The following is a 15,675-nucleotide window of genomic DNA, read 5'->3' as shown; positions in this document are numbered from 1 at the left end:
GGTTATTTACTATATTTTTCGTGTCATGTGTGGCAGTCGAGCGAGGCGTTCACCTGCCCCTCACTAGGATAAATGGCTATATTTATACCCAGAAGAGGAGCGCTAACAAAATATCGCGTACTTCGTGTGATAGCTACCTGTCTCGTCGCAAGAGACTTTGTAATCTGGTCTTCTTTACTGAAGACTGACTAGTCTTGGTGCCTCCACAGTAAGCAACACAGGGTCTGTGGTCGCCACCAGTGATCGACCTTTCAGTTCGCAGACTGTAAGCAAAAGTGCAACTCCTGTCACTACAGCGCTCTCTGGCTCGTACTAATTCTTATATTCGGGACTTTACCAACACAAAGTTGGGCTAAATACCAACTCTGGAGTGACACTTGCTAAGGAATTCTTGGGTAAAGTTTGGTAGCGGTGGAACAGACATGACCTGCTGGCCGCTGCAGCATACTGATGGGAAGGGAAACAGAGACACACTGACTGGGAGTTATAAATGGACGTACTGCCAGGGTCGCACACACTTGACTGGGAAACCACAAAGCAGAGTACGGCCTGCGGACCCTCCCGGAAATCCATAAAGAGGCGCTGTCGAGAAGTCACTCAGGAACAAATCGTCGGCGAGTCACACAGGAACACACTACTAAGAGGTCAAAATCGACACATTACCGTTAAGCCAAACAATGCATTAGCTAGGGAGCGCAGCAGGAAATCATTGCCATGGAGTTAAACAAAAATACCCTCCAGAGCGTCAAAGTGGCCCACTGTCCGATTGACTCACATGCCCGGGAACCACAGAGGGGTCCACACAAGAACACATTATGAACAGAGGAAAGTGACTTTCACTTAAAGCTCTGGCATACTCGGGTTACGAACTATAATGATGTTGTACACATCAAATAAACCTCGAAAATTCTCTCTCTCTCTCTCTCTCTCTCTCTCTCTCTCTCTCTCTCTCTCTCTCTCTCTCTCTCTCTATATCTATCTCTCTATATATATATATATGTATATATATCTATCTATTGATCTATCTATCTATCTATCTACCTATCTATCTATCTCAGAGAGTTACTGCTTAATTGGAAAAATTTCCAAGATGTTCAGAACCCCTTTTCACGGAAAAGGGGAGGGGGGGGGGGGGGTCAGTCGAGGAGCCAAAATTCTACATTCCTAGCTCTAGCTGGTCAAATGACCAAATTTTCAGTTTTTCCAATTTTCAGACTCAGCTACTGTGTCCTTCATTTGTCGAAATACCTAATTCTATTTTTCTTAAAGACCAGCAGGTACCAAATTAATTCCGAATCTTTCTGATATTCAGGGTGACTAAACTTTTAGCCTTTGTCCAAAGTTTCAGGACCACAATACCTACTTTCCCAATAGCTTAAACGGATCTAATTTGTGAATTTTGCGAAAGTTCTGGGAGCGTTGAAGAATGTGTGGAAGTCGAGAACGTTATCTTGGAAAGCAAAAATGGGCATGTTTGAAGGAATAGTGGTTCCAACAATGATATATGGTTGCGAGGCTTGGGCAATAGGTAGAGTTGTGCGGAGGAGGGTAGATGTTTCGGAAATGAGATGTTTGAGGACAATATGTGGTATGAGATGGTTTGATCGAGCAAGTAATGAAAGGGTAAGAGAGATGTGTGGTAATAAAAAGAGCGTGGTTGAGAGAGCAGAAGAGGGTGTTTTGAAATGGTGTGGTCACATGGAGAGAATGAGTGAGGAAAGATTGACCAAGATGATATATGTGTCAGAGGTGGAGGGAAGGAGGAGAAGTGGGAGACCAAATTGGAAGTGGAAAGATGGAGTAAAAAAGATTTTGAGTGATCGGGGCCTGAACATGCAGGAGGGTGAAAGGCGTGGAAGGAAAAGAGTGAATTGGAACGATGTGGTATACCGGGGTTGACGTGCTGTCAATGGATTGAACCAAGGTATGTGAAGCGTCTGGGGTAAACCATGGAAAGTTCTGTAGGGCCTGTAGGGGAAGGGGGATGTTATTCCATGTGTAGCGAGGGGGTGATGGGAATAAATAAAGGCAGACAGTATGAATTATGTACATGTGTATATATGTATATGTCTGTGTGTGTATATATATGTGTACATTGAGATGTATATATATATGTATATTTGCGTGTGTGGACATGTATATATATACATGTGTATGGGGGTGGGTTGGGCCATTTCTTTCGTCTGTTTCCTTGCGCTACCTCGCAAACGCGGGAGACAGCGACAAAGCAAAATGAATAAATAAATATGATAAATATATATATATATATATATATATATATATATATATATATATATATATATATATATATATATATATATATATATATATATATATATATATATATATATATATATATATATATATATATATATATATATATATATATATATATATATATATATATATACATATATATATTTTTTTTTTTTTTTTTTTTTTACTTTGTCGCTGTCTCCCGCGTTTGCGAGGTAGCGCAAGGAAACAGACGAAAGAAATGGCCCAACCCCCCCCCCCCCCCCCATACACATGTATATACATACGTCCACACACGCAAATATACATACCTACACAGCTTTCCATGGTTTACCCCAGACGCTTCACATGCCTTGATTCAATCCACTGACAGCACGTCAACCCCGGTATACCACATCGCTCCAATTCACTCTATTCCTTGCCCTCCTTTCACCCTTCTGCATGTTGGGGTGAAGAGAGTGGTGAGAGTAAGTGAGCTTGGGAAGGAGACTTGTGTGAGGAAGTACCAGGAGAGACTGAGTACAGAATGGAAAAATGTGAGAACAAAGGAGGTAAGGGGAGTGGGGGAGGAATGTGATGTATTTAGGGAAGCAGTGATGGCTTGCGCAAAAGATGATTGTGGCATGAGAAACGTGGGAGGTGGGTTGATTAGAAAAGGTAGTGAGTGGTGGGATGAAGAAGTAAGATTATTAGTGAAAGAGAAGAGAGAGGCATTTGGACGATTTTTGCAGGGAAAAAATGCAAATGAGTGGGAGATGTATAAAAGAAAGAGGCAGGAGGTCAAGAGAAAGGTGGAAGAGGTGAAAAATAGGGCAAATGAGAATTGGGGTGCGAGAGTATCATCAAATTCCAAATCATCAAATACTTAGAAAAACAAATGGATTTCTATGTAGCATTTATGGATCTGTAGAAGGCATATGATAGAGTTGATAGAGATGCTCTGTGGAAGGTTTTAAGAATATATGGTGTGGGAGGTAAGTTGTTAGAAGCAGTGAAAAGTTTTTATCGAGGATGTAAGGCATGTGTACGTGTAGGAAGAGAGGAAAGGGATTGGTTCTCAGTAAATGTAGGTTTACGGCAAGGGTGCGTGATGTCTCCATGGTTGTTTAATTTGTTTATGGATGGGGTTGTTAGGGAGGTGAATGCAAGAGTTTTGGAAAGAGGGGCAAGTATGCAGTCTGTTGTGGATGAGAGATCTTGGAGAGTGAGTCAGTTGTTGTTCGCTGATGATACAGCGCTGGTGGCTGATTCATGTGAGAAACTGCAGAAGCTGTTGACTGAGTTTGGTAAAGTGTGTGAAAAAAGAAAGTTGAGAGTAAATGTGAATAAGAGCAAGGTTATTAGGTACAGTAGGGTTGAGGGTTAAGTCAATTGGGAGGTAAGTTTGAATGGAGAAAAACTGGAGGAAGTAAAGTGTTTTAGATATCTGGGAGTGGATCTGGCAGCGGATGGAACCATGGAAGTGGAAGTGAATCATAGGGTTGGGGAGGGGGCGAGAATCCTGGGAGCCTTGAAGAATGTTTGGAAGTCGAGAACATTATCTCGGAAAGCAAAAATGGGTATGTTTGAAGGAATAGTGGTTCCAACAAAGTTGTATGGTTGCGAGGCGTGAGCTATGGATAGAGTTGTGCAGAGGAGGGTGGATGTGCTGGGAATGAGATGTTTGAGGACAATATTTGGTGTGAGGTGGTTTGATCGAGTTAGTAATGTATGGGTAAGAGAGATGTGTGGAAATAAAAAGAGTGTGTTTGAGAGAGGAGAAGAGGGTGTTTTGAAATGGTTTGGCCACATGGAGAGAATGAGTGAGGAAAGATTGACCAAGAGGATATATGTGTCAGAGGTAGAGGGAACAAGGACAAGTGGGAGACCAAATTGGAGGTGGAAAGATGGAGTGAAAAAGATTTTGAGTGATCGGGGCCTGAACATGCAGGAGGGTGAAAGGCGTGCAAGGAATAGAGTGAATTGGAGCGATGTGGTATACCGGGGTTGACGTGCTGTCAGTGGATGGAATCAAGGCATGTGAAACGTCTCGGGTAAACCATGGAAAGCTGTGTAGGTATGTGTATTTGCGTGTGTGGACGTATGTATATACAAGTGTATGGGGGTGGGTTGGGCCATTTCTTTCGTCTGTATCCTTGCGCTACCTCGCAAACGCGGGAGACAGCGACAAAGCAAAAAAAAAAAAAAAATATATATATATATATATATATATATATATATATATATATATATATATATATATATATATATATGTATATATATATATATATATATATATATATCATTTGGAAAGAGGGGCAAGTATGAAGTCTGTTGGGGATGAGAGAGCTTGGGAAGTGAGTCAGTTGTTGTTCGCTGATGATACAGCGCTGGTGGCTGATTCATGTGAGAAACTGCAGAAGCTGGTGACTGAGTTTGGAAAAGTGTGTGGAAGGAGAAAGTTAAGAGTAAATGTGAATAAGAGCAAGGTTATTAGGTACAGTAGGGTTGAGGGTCAAGTCAATTGGGAGGTGAGTTTGAATGTAGAAAAACTGGAGGAAGTGAAGTGTTTTAGATATCTGGGAGTGGATCTGGCAGCGGATGGAACCATGGAAGCGGAAGTGGATCATAGGGTGGGTGAGGGGGCGAAAATCCTGGGGGCCTTGAAGAATGTGTGGAAGTCGAGAACATTATCTCGGAAAGCAAAAATGGGTATTTTTGAAGGAATAGTGGTTCCAACAATGTTGTATGGTTGCGAGGCGTGGGCTATGGATAGAGTTGTGCGCAGGAGGATGGATGTGCTGGAAATGAGATGTTTGAGGACAATGTGTGGTGTGAGGTGGTTTGATCGAGTGAGTAACGTAAGGGTAAGAGAGATGTGTGGAAATAAAAAGAGCGTGGTTGAGAGAGCAGAAGAGGGTGTTTTGAAGTGGTTTGGGCACATGGAGAGGATGAGTGAGGAAAGATTGACCAAGAGGATATATGTGTCGGAGGTGGAGGGAACAAGGAGAAGAGGGAGACCAAATTGGAGGTGGAAAGATGGAGTGAAAAAGATTTTGTGTGATCGGGGCCTGAGCATGCAGGCGGGTGAAAGGAGGGCAAGGAATAGAGTGAATTGGAGCGATGTGGTATACCGGGGTTGACGTGCTGTCAGTGGATTGAAGCAAGGCATGTGAAGCGTCTGGGGTAAACCATGGAAAGCTGTGTAGGTATGTATATTTGCGTGTGTGGACGTATGTATATACATGTGTATGGAGGGGGGGGGGTTGGGCCATTTCTTTCGTCTGTTTCCTTGCGCTACCTCGCAAACGCGGGAGACAGCGACAAAGTATAATAATAATAATAAATCATTTTAATTCTTTGGATAGATCGTTGAGAGGAAGTAAAGTTCCTATTGTTCCAGATATTTTCGAGAGACTCAGGTTCTCACAAACCCTCTACTGTAATCAACGTTATCGCTTGATAGATACCTTTGTTGTAATTGGCTTAGTTGTTTAGAAATAATCCGAGCTCTAGTAATTTCATTTACTCAGTGATCACACTCTCTGATGAGTTCAGTTGCTTAAGTACGATCTATGTTTTCATGAAGCAAGTATATAGCTCGGGAATGGGTGATGCTGGTATTCCGTCTGTTGTTCAGATTCAACCAAACTTTTGCGAATTCAGTTGTTTATGGCTGACTCATGTTTCAATGGGCAGGCTGGTGAGGTCTGATCTCATGCATCATCTGATTAGTGTAGACGGTGAGGTGCATGTTGAGTCGTGCCTGGCGGGTGCAACGCAGCTTGTGATTATGCTTATGAGTGTCAACAGACAGCTGGATCATGGGTGAAGTGCTGCGATAACATTGTTGCTGAGTGCTTACATAAACAAGTAAATGATAACCAGAGAAGATCCTTATATAAAGACAATAGAGAAGATCCTTATATACATAACTAGAGAAGATCCTTATATAAATGATAACCAGAGAAGATCCTTACATAAATGATAACCAGAGAAGAGCCTTATATAAATAACTAAAGAAGATCCTTATATAAAGGAGAACGACTCTTGATTCAAAGTCTTCCGGTGATGATTAACGAGAAAAACTATTTTATTTCAGTTATGATATAAAGAAGACAGTGATGCAGTAGATGTAGTAGCGCAGTGGTACAGGAAATGAAGTGATACAGTAGATGGAGTGATACAGTAGATGTAGTGATACAGTAGATGTAGTGATACGGTAGATGCAGTGATACAGTAGATGTAGTGGTGCAGTAGTGCAGTGATGCAATATGCTCAGTGGTGCAGCAGGTGCAGTAGATGCAGTAATGCAGTGGTACTGTAAGTACAGTGGTGCAGTGGGAGCACTGCTGCCGTATATGCAGTGATGGAGTAGATGCAGTGGAACAGTAGATACCGTGGTGCAGTAGATGCAGTGGTGCGGTAGGTGCCGTGGTGTAGTAGGTGCAGTGATACAGTAGATGCAATGATAAAGCAGAAAGAATGGTGTAGTGATACTGTAGATGGAGTGATGCAGTAAATGCAATGGTATTGTAGATGCAGTGGTGCAGTAAGCGCATTTGTGCAGTAGGTGCAGTGGTGCAGTAGATGCAGTGGTGCAGTGGAGTCATTGGTGCAGTATGTGCTATGGTGTAGTAGGTGAAGTGGTGCAGTAGGTGCAGTGGTGCTATTGGTGGGGCGACTGGATTACATGAGATGATTGTGAAGGTAAGGCACAACGCGGAGGTTAAGGCCTCATCTCTCGCAGCCATAATTTACTCCCAACCTCTGACTCGGGAATTTATATCCCTCGTTATCTACCAGCCAACAAAATAATCTCACTAGCATTTGTTGTCTTCTTTCGGGAATTAATTCTACACCTTAATCAAGGAAGCAACATTTATGGTTTCGTTAACGTTACAAACGATGAGAAGACGAGAGATATATAATTCGCGAGGACATTGTGCGTTGTTTGCGAATTAGTATGAAGCTGATCTTCAGCTAAAGGCGTCTTTGATAAGTTTCGCACTAACTTTCCATCACTTTTCCGTTCCGACGGCACTATAGCTGTCTTCTCCGTTGACAAAACAGCTCTCTTTGGTTCTAGTTTCTTCTCTAACTCCATCTTGGATGACTAACATTCCTTCACCCCTTGATGCTCCTCGTACTAATACTATGCCCCTTCCCGTAATCTCTTTTTCGGCTATCTGAAAGGTGCTTCTTTTTCTGGACACAAGCAAGGATTATGGTCCTGATGGCATTCATCCCCGTGTACTGAGAGTTTGCCTCTGAACTTGCACTTGTGCTTGCCTGTCTGTTCCATTTCTGTTTAAAAACCAAAAATTTCCCTTCCCCTAGGAAGCATGCATTGATACATCCCATCCCTAAGAAGGGTGACTGTTCTGACCCGTCAAATTATCGTCCCATTGCTTTGACATCTACCTTTCCCAAAGTCTTTGAATCCCTCCTCAACTCAAATATCCTTAAACACCTCGAAAATCAGTCTTCTTTCTGATCACCAATATGGCTTCTATAAGGCGAGATCCACTGGTGATATTGTTTCCTATCTTGCTAATGTTTGGTCCCTTGAAATATCTAAGGCTTCTGACAGGGTGTGGCATCGAGGTCTTATCTCTAAGCTCCTTATTTTGCTTCCCTCCCTCACTTTGCTCCTTCATATCTAGTTTCCTCTCTGACCGATCTACCTCTGTGGTTATTGATGGATCAGCGTATCCCCCCTTTCTCCAGCAATAGCGGTGTCCCTCAAGATTCTGTCTTGTCCCCTACACTTTTTCTCCTTTTCTTCAACGCTTTTCTTTCCTCCATAAATATTCTAATGCATTTATACGCTGACGGCTCATCACTGCATTCATCCACATCCTTCAATTCTCCTCCCTCTTCACTTACTCGATCTGCATCTCGTTTTGACACAGCTTCCTCAATAAACTCAGACTTGGACAGGATATCTCAGTGCGGTACACAGAATCTTGTTAAGTTTAATGCATCCAAGACCTAATTTCCACCCATCCCTATCGAAAAGTCCTCACAACTCTCGTCTCTTCTTAGACGGTTCTGTTATCCCAACTCTTGACTCACTGAACATACTTGGTAATACCGTATCATCCACTCTTTCTTGGAAATCCCACATTACTCCTGTAATGTGGGATTTCCAAGGAAGAGTGGATAGCTAAGTCTGCCTCTAAGAAACATGGTGTCCTGTTTAGATGTCGTAACTTCTCTTCTGAACAGTTGCTCCGGTTATAAAAGGGACTGATTCGTCCTTGTATGGAGTACGACTCTCACATTTGGGGTGGTTCTAGCTCTGCATCCTTACTTGATGAGTTGAGTCGAAAGCGATCCACCTTATGAACTGTCCAAGACTAACTTCTAAATTTGGCCACCTTGCCCTGCGCTGCAGCGTTGGTTCACTTTCCCTCTTCCATAGGAATTACTTTTGTTTTTGTTCCCGAGAGTTGGATGCTTATATGCCAATACCACTGGCTAGATCACACAATACTCGGCAAGCTGCTACGTCACACGATGATTGTGTGGCTATCAACAACTCAAGGATGGGACTTTTTAAAAACTGCTTCTTTCCCTACACGTCGCAACTTTGGAACTCTCTACTTTCTCATGTCTATTTCAGTAAGTATGACTTGCACATTTCAAAAGAGAGGTTTTACTCTCTTTCAATAATTTGTGACTACTTTCCCTTGTCTTTTCTTTTTCCGCTTCATAATTCTTTTTATGTTTCAATTAGGTCCCGGCTTTGATGTGGACTTTTGTCCGTGACTGGAGCCTTAAAAATGATTAACAAATACTTTGCAGGTTATGGAGGCCACTAAGGCTATATGCTGTGTTCCTCTCGAAGATTCACCCGCACCACAATTCTATCATGTTTCTCAGTCGAAGACAAACAGATTAACTAAGATTAATTCTTCATGTATCCAAGCATGTGTATCATGGGTTTGTGTATCATCCCAAGACACCTAAAGTCGTCTTCCTCTCTGTACACTCTTCCTTTCGCCTTTTTGCCTGCCTTTCTCTTTTCGTTTCTCTTTCTCTCAGTGCCTAGTCTGCTAGTGCCTCACCCACTCTGTCCATTCCTTGCCCAGTCTGACAATGCCTCGCCATGCTGTTCATGTCTCTCCCAAGCTGTCAGTGTCTCAATCATTCCGTTCACACCTCACTCAAGCTGTCCACACTAACCACTAAGATTTCCCGAAATTTACTTCCCCTCCACAGCCCTTTACCTCTTCCTGATCACATCAGCCTATCGAGACCAATCTTACCAATCCACGGGGCTGGCCAGGTTGACCTCCAGGCCTTTACTGTGCTGACCTCGTGGGCTGGCCAGGCCGAAGTCCAGGACTGACCCGGCTGGCGTCGAGGGTTGAACAGGCTGTCCTTCAGGGCTAGTCAGGATGACCTCCAGAACTGATCAGGGGTGACTTCCAACGTCGAACGGGCTGTTTATCTGATGGCCCACCGTTGGCCAAACCTCCTACCCCAGCCACCGTTCCCTCACCCTCGCGCAATGACCATGGCCCCAAGTGAACGGGTTGATTTTCTTCTTCACGTACTAAATGTAGTATAGCAGTAATATTTTCAGCCAGTCTCTAATTACACGACACGAGTGTTTGGTCGACATTAATTAGTGATAATTAGCCTCGTTAAGCGCTGGGACATCTAGGGGACGCCATTAATGGGGTGTTAGTTAGGGCGCTCCAGTGACAGCTCTTTCCCTTTGTATCCTAGACAAACTTCCACAGATCCTACCCTGTAACTGAGGCCTTTTGCTGGACCAGGTTTCTTTACCTGTGTTCTTGTGTATGTTTCTGTGTGTGTGTGTGTGTGTGTGTGTGTGTGTGTGTGTGTGTGTGTGTGTGTATTTTGACAAAACGTAATGATATTGATGATGATGATAATAACGGTATTCAACGGTAATAACAGCAGTAATAATAACAATAACAATGATAATGTAATAATGATAATAATGATGATGATAATAACAATATAATAATAATGATGATAATGATGATAATACTAAAACAAATAATAATATTGATAACAATAATAATAATGATAATATTAATAATGATAATAATGATAATAATAATGATAATAATAATAATAATCCCTGGGGATAGGGGAGAAAGAATACTTCCCACGTATTCCCTGCGTGTCGTAGAAGGCGACTAAAAGGGAAGGGAGCGGGGGGCTGGAAATCCTCCCCTCTCGTTTTTATTTAATTTTCCAAAAGAAGGAACAGAGAAGGGGGCCAGGTGAGGATTTCCCTCAAAGGCCCAGTCCTCTGTTCTTAACGCTACCTCGCTATCGCGGGAAATGGCGAATAGTATGAAAAAAAAAAAAAAAAAAATAATAATAATAATAATAATAATAATAATAATAATAATGATAATGATATTGATAATAATAGTAATAATAATAATAATAATGATAATAATAATAATAATAATAATAATAATAATAATAATAATGATTATAATGATAAAGATAATAATAAAATAATAATAATAATGATAATGATAATAATAATGATAGTAATGATAATGCTACTACTGCCACTACTACTACTACTACTACGACTACTACTACTACTACTACTACTGATAATAATAATAATAATAATAATAATAATAATAATAATAATAATAATAATAATAATAATAATGATAATGATAATAGTAATAATAATAATAATAATAATAATAATAATAATAATAATAATAATAATAATAATAATAATAGTAATAATAATGATAATGATAATAATAATAATAATAATGATAATAGTAATAATGATAATAACAGTAATGATAATAATAATTGAAATAATGATAATAATAATGATAATGATAACAAAAATGATAATGATAAGAATAACAATAATGACAATAATAACAATGATAATTATAATAATAATGATAATTATGATAAAAATGTTAATAGTAATAATGATCATAATAACAATGATAATAATAATAATGACAATGATAATGATAATAATAATAATGATAATTTTTTTTTTTTTTTTTTTTATACTTTGTCGCTGTCTCCCGCGTTTGCGAGGTAGCGCAAGGAAACAGACGAAAGAAATGGCCCAACCCCCCCCCATACACATGTATATACATACGTCCACACATGCAAATATACATACCTACACAGCTTTCCATGGTTTACCCCAGACGCTTCACATGCCCTGCTTCAATCCACTGACAGCACGTCAACCCCGGTATACCACATCGCTCCAATTCACTCTATTCCTTGCCCTCCTTTCACCCTCCTGCATGTTCAGGCCCCGATCACACAAAATCTTTTTCACTCCATCTTTCCACCTCCAATTTGGTCTCCCTCTTCTCCTTGTTCCCTCCACCTCCGACACATATATCCTCTTGGTCAATCTTTCCTCACTCATCCTCTCCATGTGCCCAAACCACTTCAAAACACCTAGATGTTAAGACAACATTATCAACACACGATGATGCCAGTGTGCGTGGTAGTTATGGTCACTTCTGACAGTTACGTAGAGCGTTTTCAAGTTAGTTAGGTGACAAAGTCGGTTTTTGCTGCACAATTTACATATAGAACATAATGTGCGTGTGACGTTCAGAGTGATCAACAACAGCGATACAACACAGTATCATGATTTGTTGCACATTTCTGCTCCCACTAGCTTGATGCAGAATTTGTAGAGAACCAGCATCTCACCTCACGGTTTAGTAAGCCGAAAGACTAGATATCCATTGGCCTGGTTTTATACACTGTGTTCTGTATAGGTAGAAACAGTGACTAACGAGCAGTGAATGACAGACGGTAGCCAATGAGCAATGACTAACGCCAATACCTCCCTATACAAAGCATTAAGCCCTACGATCTATGGGTGACAAACAATGATCAACGACTGCTGAATAAAGATAGTATCTTCACCAGGAAAGGCAGTGAGTCCCATGACCTATAGGTGACAGAAAGTTACTAAAAATCTGGTAAGTGACGACAATACTCACCAGGGAACATACTGTAGTAGGCCCTCCCACGGATGAATGACACACAGTTACTAACCAACGTGCACTGGTGATGACAATGTTCCCCCAAGCAAGGCGGTGGGCTTCCCGATCTGTGAGTGGCGGACAGTGACTACCGAGTAATGAGTGCTAACAATGTCTTCCCCAGGCAAGGCTTTGAACCCTCCCACCTGTAGGTGAGAGACAATAAGTAAGGAGTAATGAGTGACAACAGTGTCTCCACCAGGCAAGGCTGTGGGCCCTCCGACATGTGAGCGGGTGTCTGGCAGATGGTCTCAGTGTTCACAGCAGAGCTGCGGTGCTGGTGTGTCAGTTCGCTGGTCAACAGACAACGGCCGCTGTCAGCTAATCAACCAGACCCGCTTGTGTCAACTGCGTCCGTGTCAGAATCAACGACAGCTTAGCCTTCTGCCCAGTACTTACCACCTCTCCAGAAAACATCATATCAGGGTTTGTATTGATTCTTGCTTTCAAACACTATCTCCTTTTCGATTGCCAAATCTATATGAAAATCATCCTTTAAGATTTAGTTTCGTGTAAAGCATCATTATTCATGACTGGTCAAATCAGCAATATTGACAGATTCTCGCTCCATATTTATCTTTCTCCTGTTCACTTTCTTCTCAAAATGGCTACCAATTGATTTATTCTCCTAGAATATACATTTCAGTCCCAGTCGTTCGGGCTTCTCGGTCTCTTTTTCTTCTTTGCTCATTCTTTGTGTCCCTTATACCATGTTTGAATAATTTCCAATATTAGATTTTTCTCCTATGTTCCACTCGCTATAACCTTCGTACTGTATTGTGTTATCATCTCCCTCTTCCTACTTCCCTCAGTGATCACGTCTTTCAGCCTTCACCTCTCGGCCGTGTGATGCTCAGTGGTCACGGCTCTCGGCCCACGTCTCACCACTCGGAACCCTCACTCGTTATCATCTTGACACTCCCATTAGAGTGAAGCCGTGCACCGTCCGTGTTAGTTACGGTTGCATGTTTCCCGGATCTGTGCTGCAAACATTTTCTCGTCATTACCTCACACCTCGCTGAAAGTTTCTTAGAATCATGATAAATCATATTTTCTAATTTCTCATTATCCCCTCCTTCACTGAGAGGAGAATAAACAAGTACCAATATCATGATAATGTATATTAATTTACAAATAACACAGGTCTCCGTTTTAAGAAAGGGTACTGGTGTTCATCAAAAACTCTTTCCATGAGCTCCTACAGCTCCAAGGCTGCGTCACTTTAGGTAGCAAGGAAATGATGGACTAATTTTGAGTGAGAAGTTCTTTGACGAGATTCCCAATGATAGTCTCGCCAAACGTGACTTTGTTCATGGTGTAATCACGAGCAGTCTTAACACAGTACTACTCATCATGATAAAATAAGCAAAGTACTCAAACCTCGTAACGTATTTGTAGTATCGTATACATGCATTCTAAGTATCCTAAGATGCCACATATTTACAAGATATTCAAAACTTCACTAAAAGCGTCCCAGCTTACTCGTCATACATCACTGAAAACCGTAGACCAACACTGCAGCGTAAATATCTTCGTCTTAAACACTTCTCACTCCTAGGTGGATTTGAAGCATTCAAAGCATTCCCGCAATAAATTTGTCGAAAGACCTTTTTATGCAAGTAAAATTGGAGTGCTGTAGATGAGTTGATTTTTTTTCAAGAGTTTTCATGAACAAGATCAAGATCGGAAATGGATCCACAAAAAAATCTTTTTATCCAGCTACATCATTTCTTGCCTTTGTCTTCATCACTCTGCGTTGACTTCAATTGTTATTTAGTGCAGAGACTCCTTACTATCTTCTATGTGATGCCCAGCAGAACAACTAAAACAACGATTAATTTTCCTATGTATTTTCAGCGTGGGCACACGTGTAAGGCGACACAAAGGCAGGTCAAGCCAGTCCGTCTGCGCGCTGGTTGGTGTATTAGTGAGCGACGCTACAGACCCAAGTTCTGTGGCGCCTGCAGTGGACGCTGTTGCAGCGTGTACACCTCTACCACTATCTCCATCGCCTTCCTCTGTCCTCTGCACGCCAACACCGACCTCCTGGCTGCCCCGCATGCCAGTCATCCCGTCCTCTCAGACCCCTTTCCGCCACGCCCGCGCCTGCACGCCCAGACGGCCACGACAAACGCCCCCAGTGTGTACGACATGATGGACGAGGGTCAGCCGGTGCTTGAGTCCGTCCTCACATACCCACAACCACAACTCCACACCCAACGGTACTCTCACAACTCCCTCTACCAGGACGACCCGGCTGACGACGATCATCAAAACAAACACGACGACCTAGACGACCAACCATCGTATGAACACGAAAACTTGACGGTGGACGACGACCTTGAGTACGACGACATCAAGAGCGACAACTACGAAGTAGTACATTACCAGGTGGAGTGGATCATGAGGTGTAAGTGTAGCGTCAGCTGCGAAACCCAAGACTCCGCCAAACACACCTCACATATTCCCTCACTCACACAGGAAGCCACCACAACTCTAACGTAACGCCAAGGCTCCTGGAGCGCCTGCTGCGCCATAAAGTGCGTGAGAGTGGCGCCATTACCAAAGATGGCCCACTAACCTGTGCCTGTCTACTGTGTGTGTTGTTACAACTGGTGTACCTCAGGCGAATTTTACACTACATATTGTATGGTAGTAAACAAACTTATACACTCTCCATATATATTTGCATACTCCCAGAAGAACAAAAAAAGAACATCTTTCAAGCTCACGTCTGTTTTCTTAATCCTCACTGGCAATGTAAAGAGTTCTTGAAAACAGACGAAAACTTGAAAGACGATCTATTGTTCCTGTGAGTTTTGAAGAGTTTACCTACTAAACGGTTTCATAGTGGATCAACAATATATATACATATATATATATATTTATATATATATATATATATATATATATATATATATATATATATATATATATATATATATATATATATATATATATATATATATATATATGTATATATATATATATATATATATATATATATATATATATATATATATATATATATATATATATATATATATATATATATATATATATATATATATATATATATTCCTTTGAGACCACGGGGAAAATGAAACTCATAGGAATATCTTGATCACGCGCAAAATTGTGATCCTTTCCAATATATATATATATATATATATATATATATATATATATATATATATATATATATATATATATATACATATATATGTATATATATATATATATATATATATATATATATATATATATATATATATATATATATATATATATATATATATATATATATATATATATATATATATATATATATTAGTGATAGTTTGCGTGTTTGTGTTCATATGTATTTATTTTTTGTGTATGAATGTTT

The 15,675-nt window shown here is 40.8% G+C and overlaps 1 protein-coding gene across 2 annotated transcripts in view; it reads left to right on the top strand.

Moving 5' to 3' along the window:
* Positions 1-15,142, top strand: part of LOC139754493 (CCN family member 2-like) — a 292,459-nt gene extending 277,317 nt beyond the window's left edge. For both annotated transcript variants that reach the window (XM_071671759.1, XM_071671760.1), the window contains 2 exons: positions 12,490-12,713; positions 14,145-15,142. In XM_071671759.1, coding sequence (XP_071527860.1) covers positions 12,490-12,713; positions 14,145-14,792 — 872 coding nt within the window. In that variant the 3' untranslated portion in view covers positions 14,793-15,142. The remainder of the gene's footprint in view (positions 1-12,489; positions 12,714-14,144) is intronic.
* Positions 15,143-15,675: the final 533 nt, after the last annotated feature.

This window comes from Panulirus ornatus, chromosome 17 (assembly GCF_036320965.1).
Source record: "Panulirus ornatus isolate Po-2019 chromosome 17, ASM3632096v1, whole genome shotgun sequence".
NCBI lineage: Eukaryota > Metazoa > Arthropoda > Malacostraca > Decapoda > Palinuridae > Panulirus > Panulirus ornatus.
The sequence above is the reverse complement of the archived record's forward strand: the minus strand, read 5'-3'. Positions and strand labels throughout refer to the sequence as shown.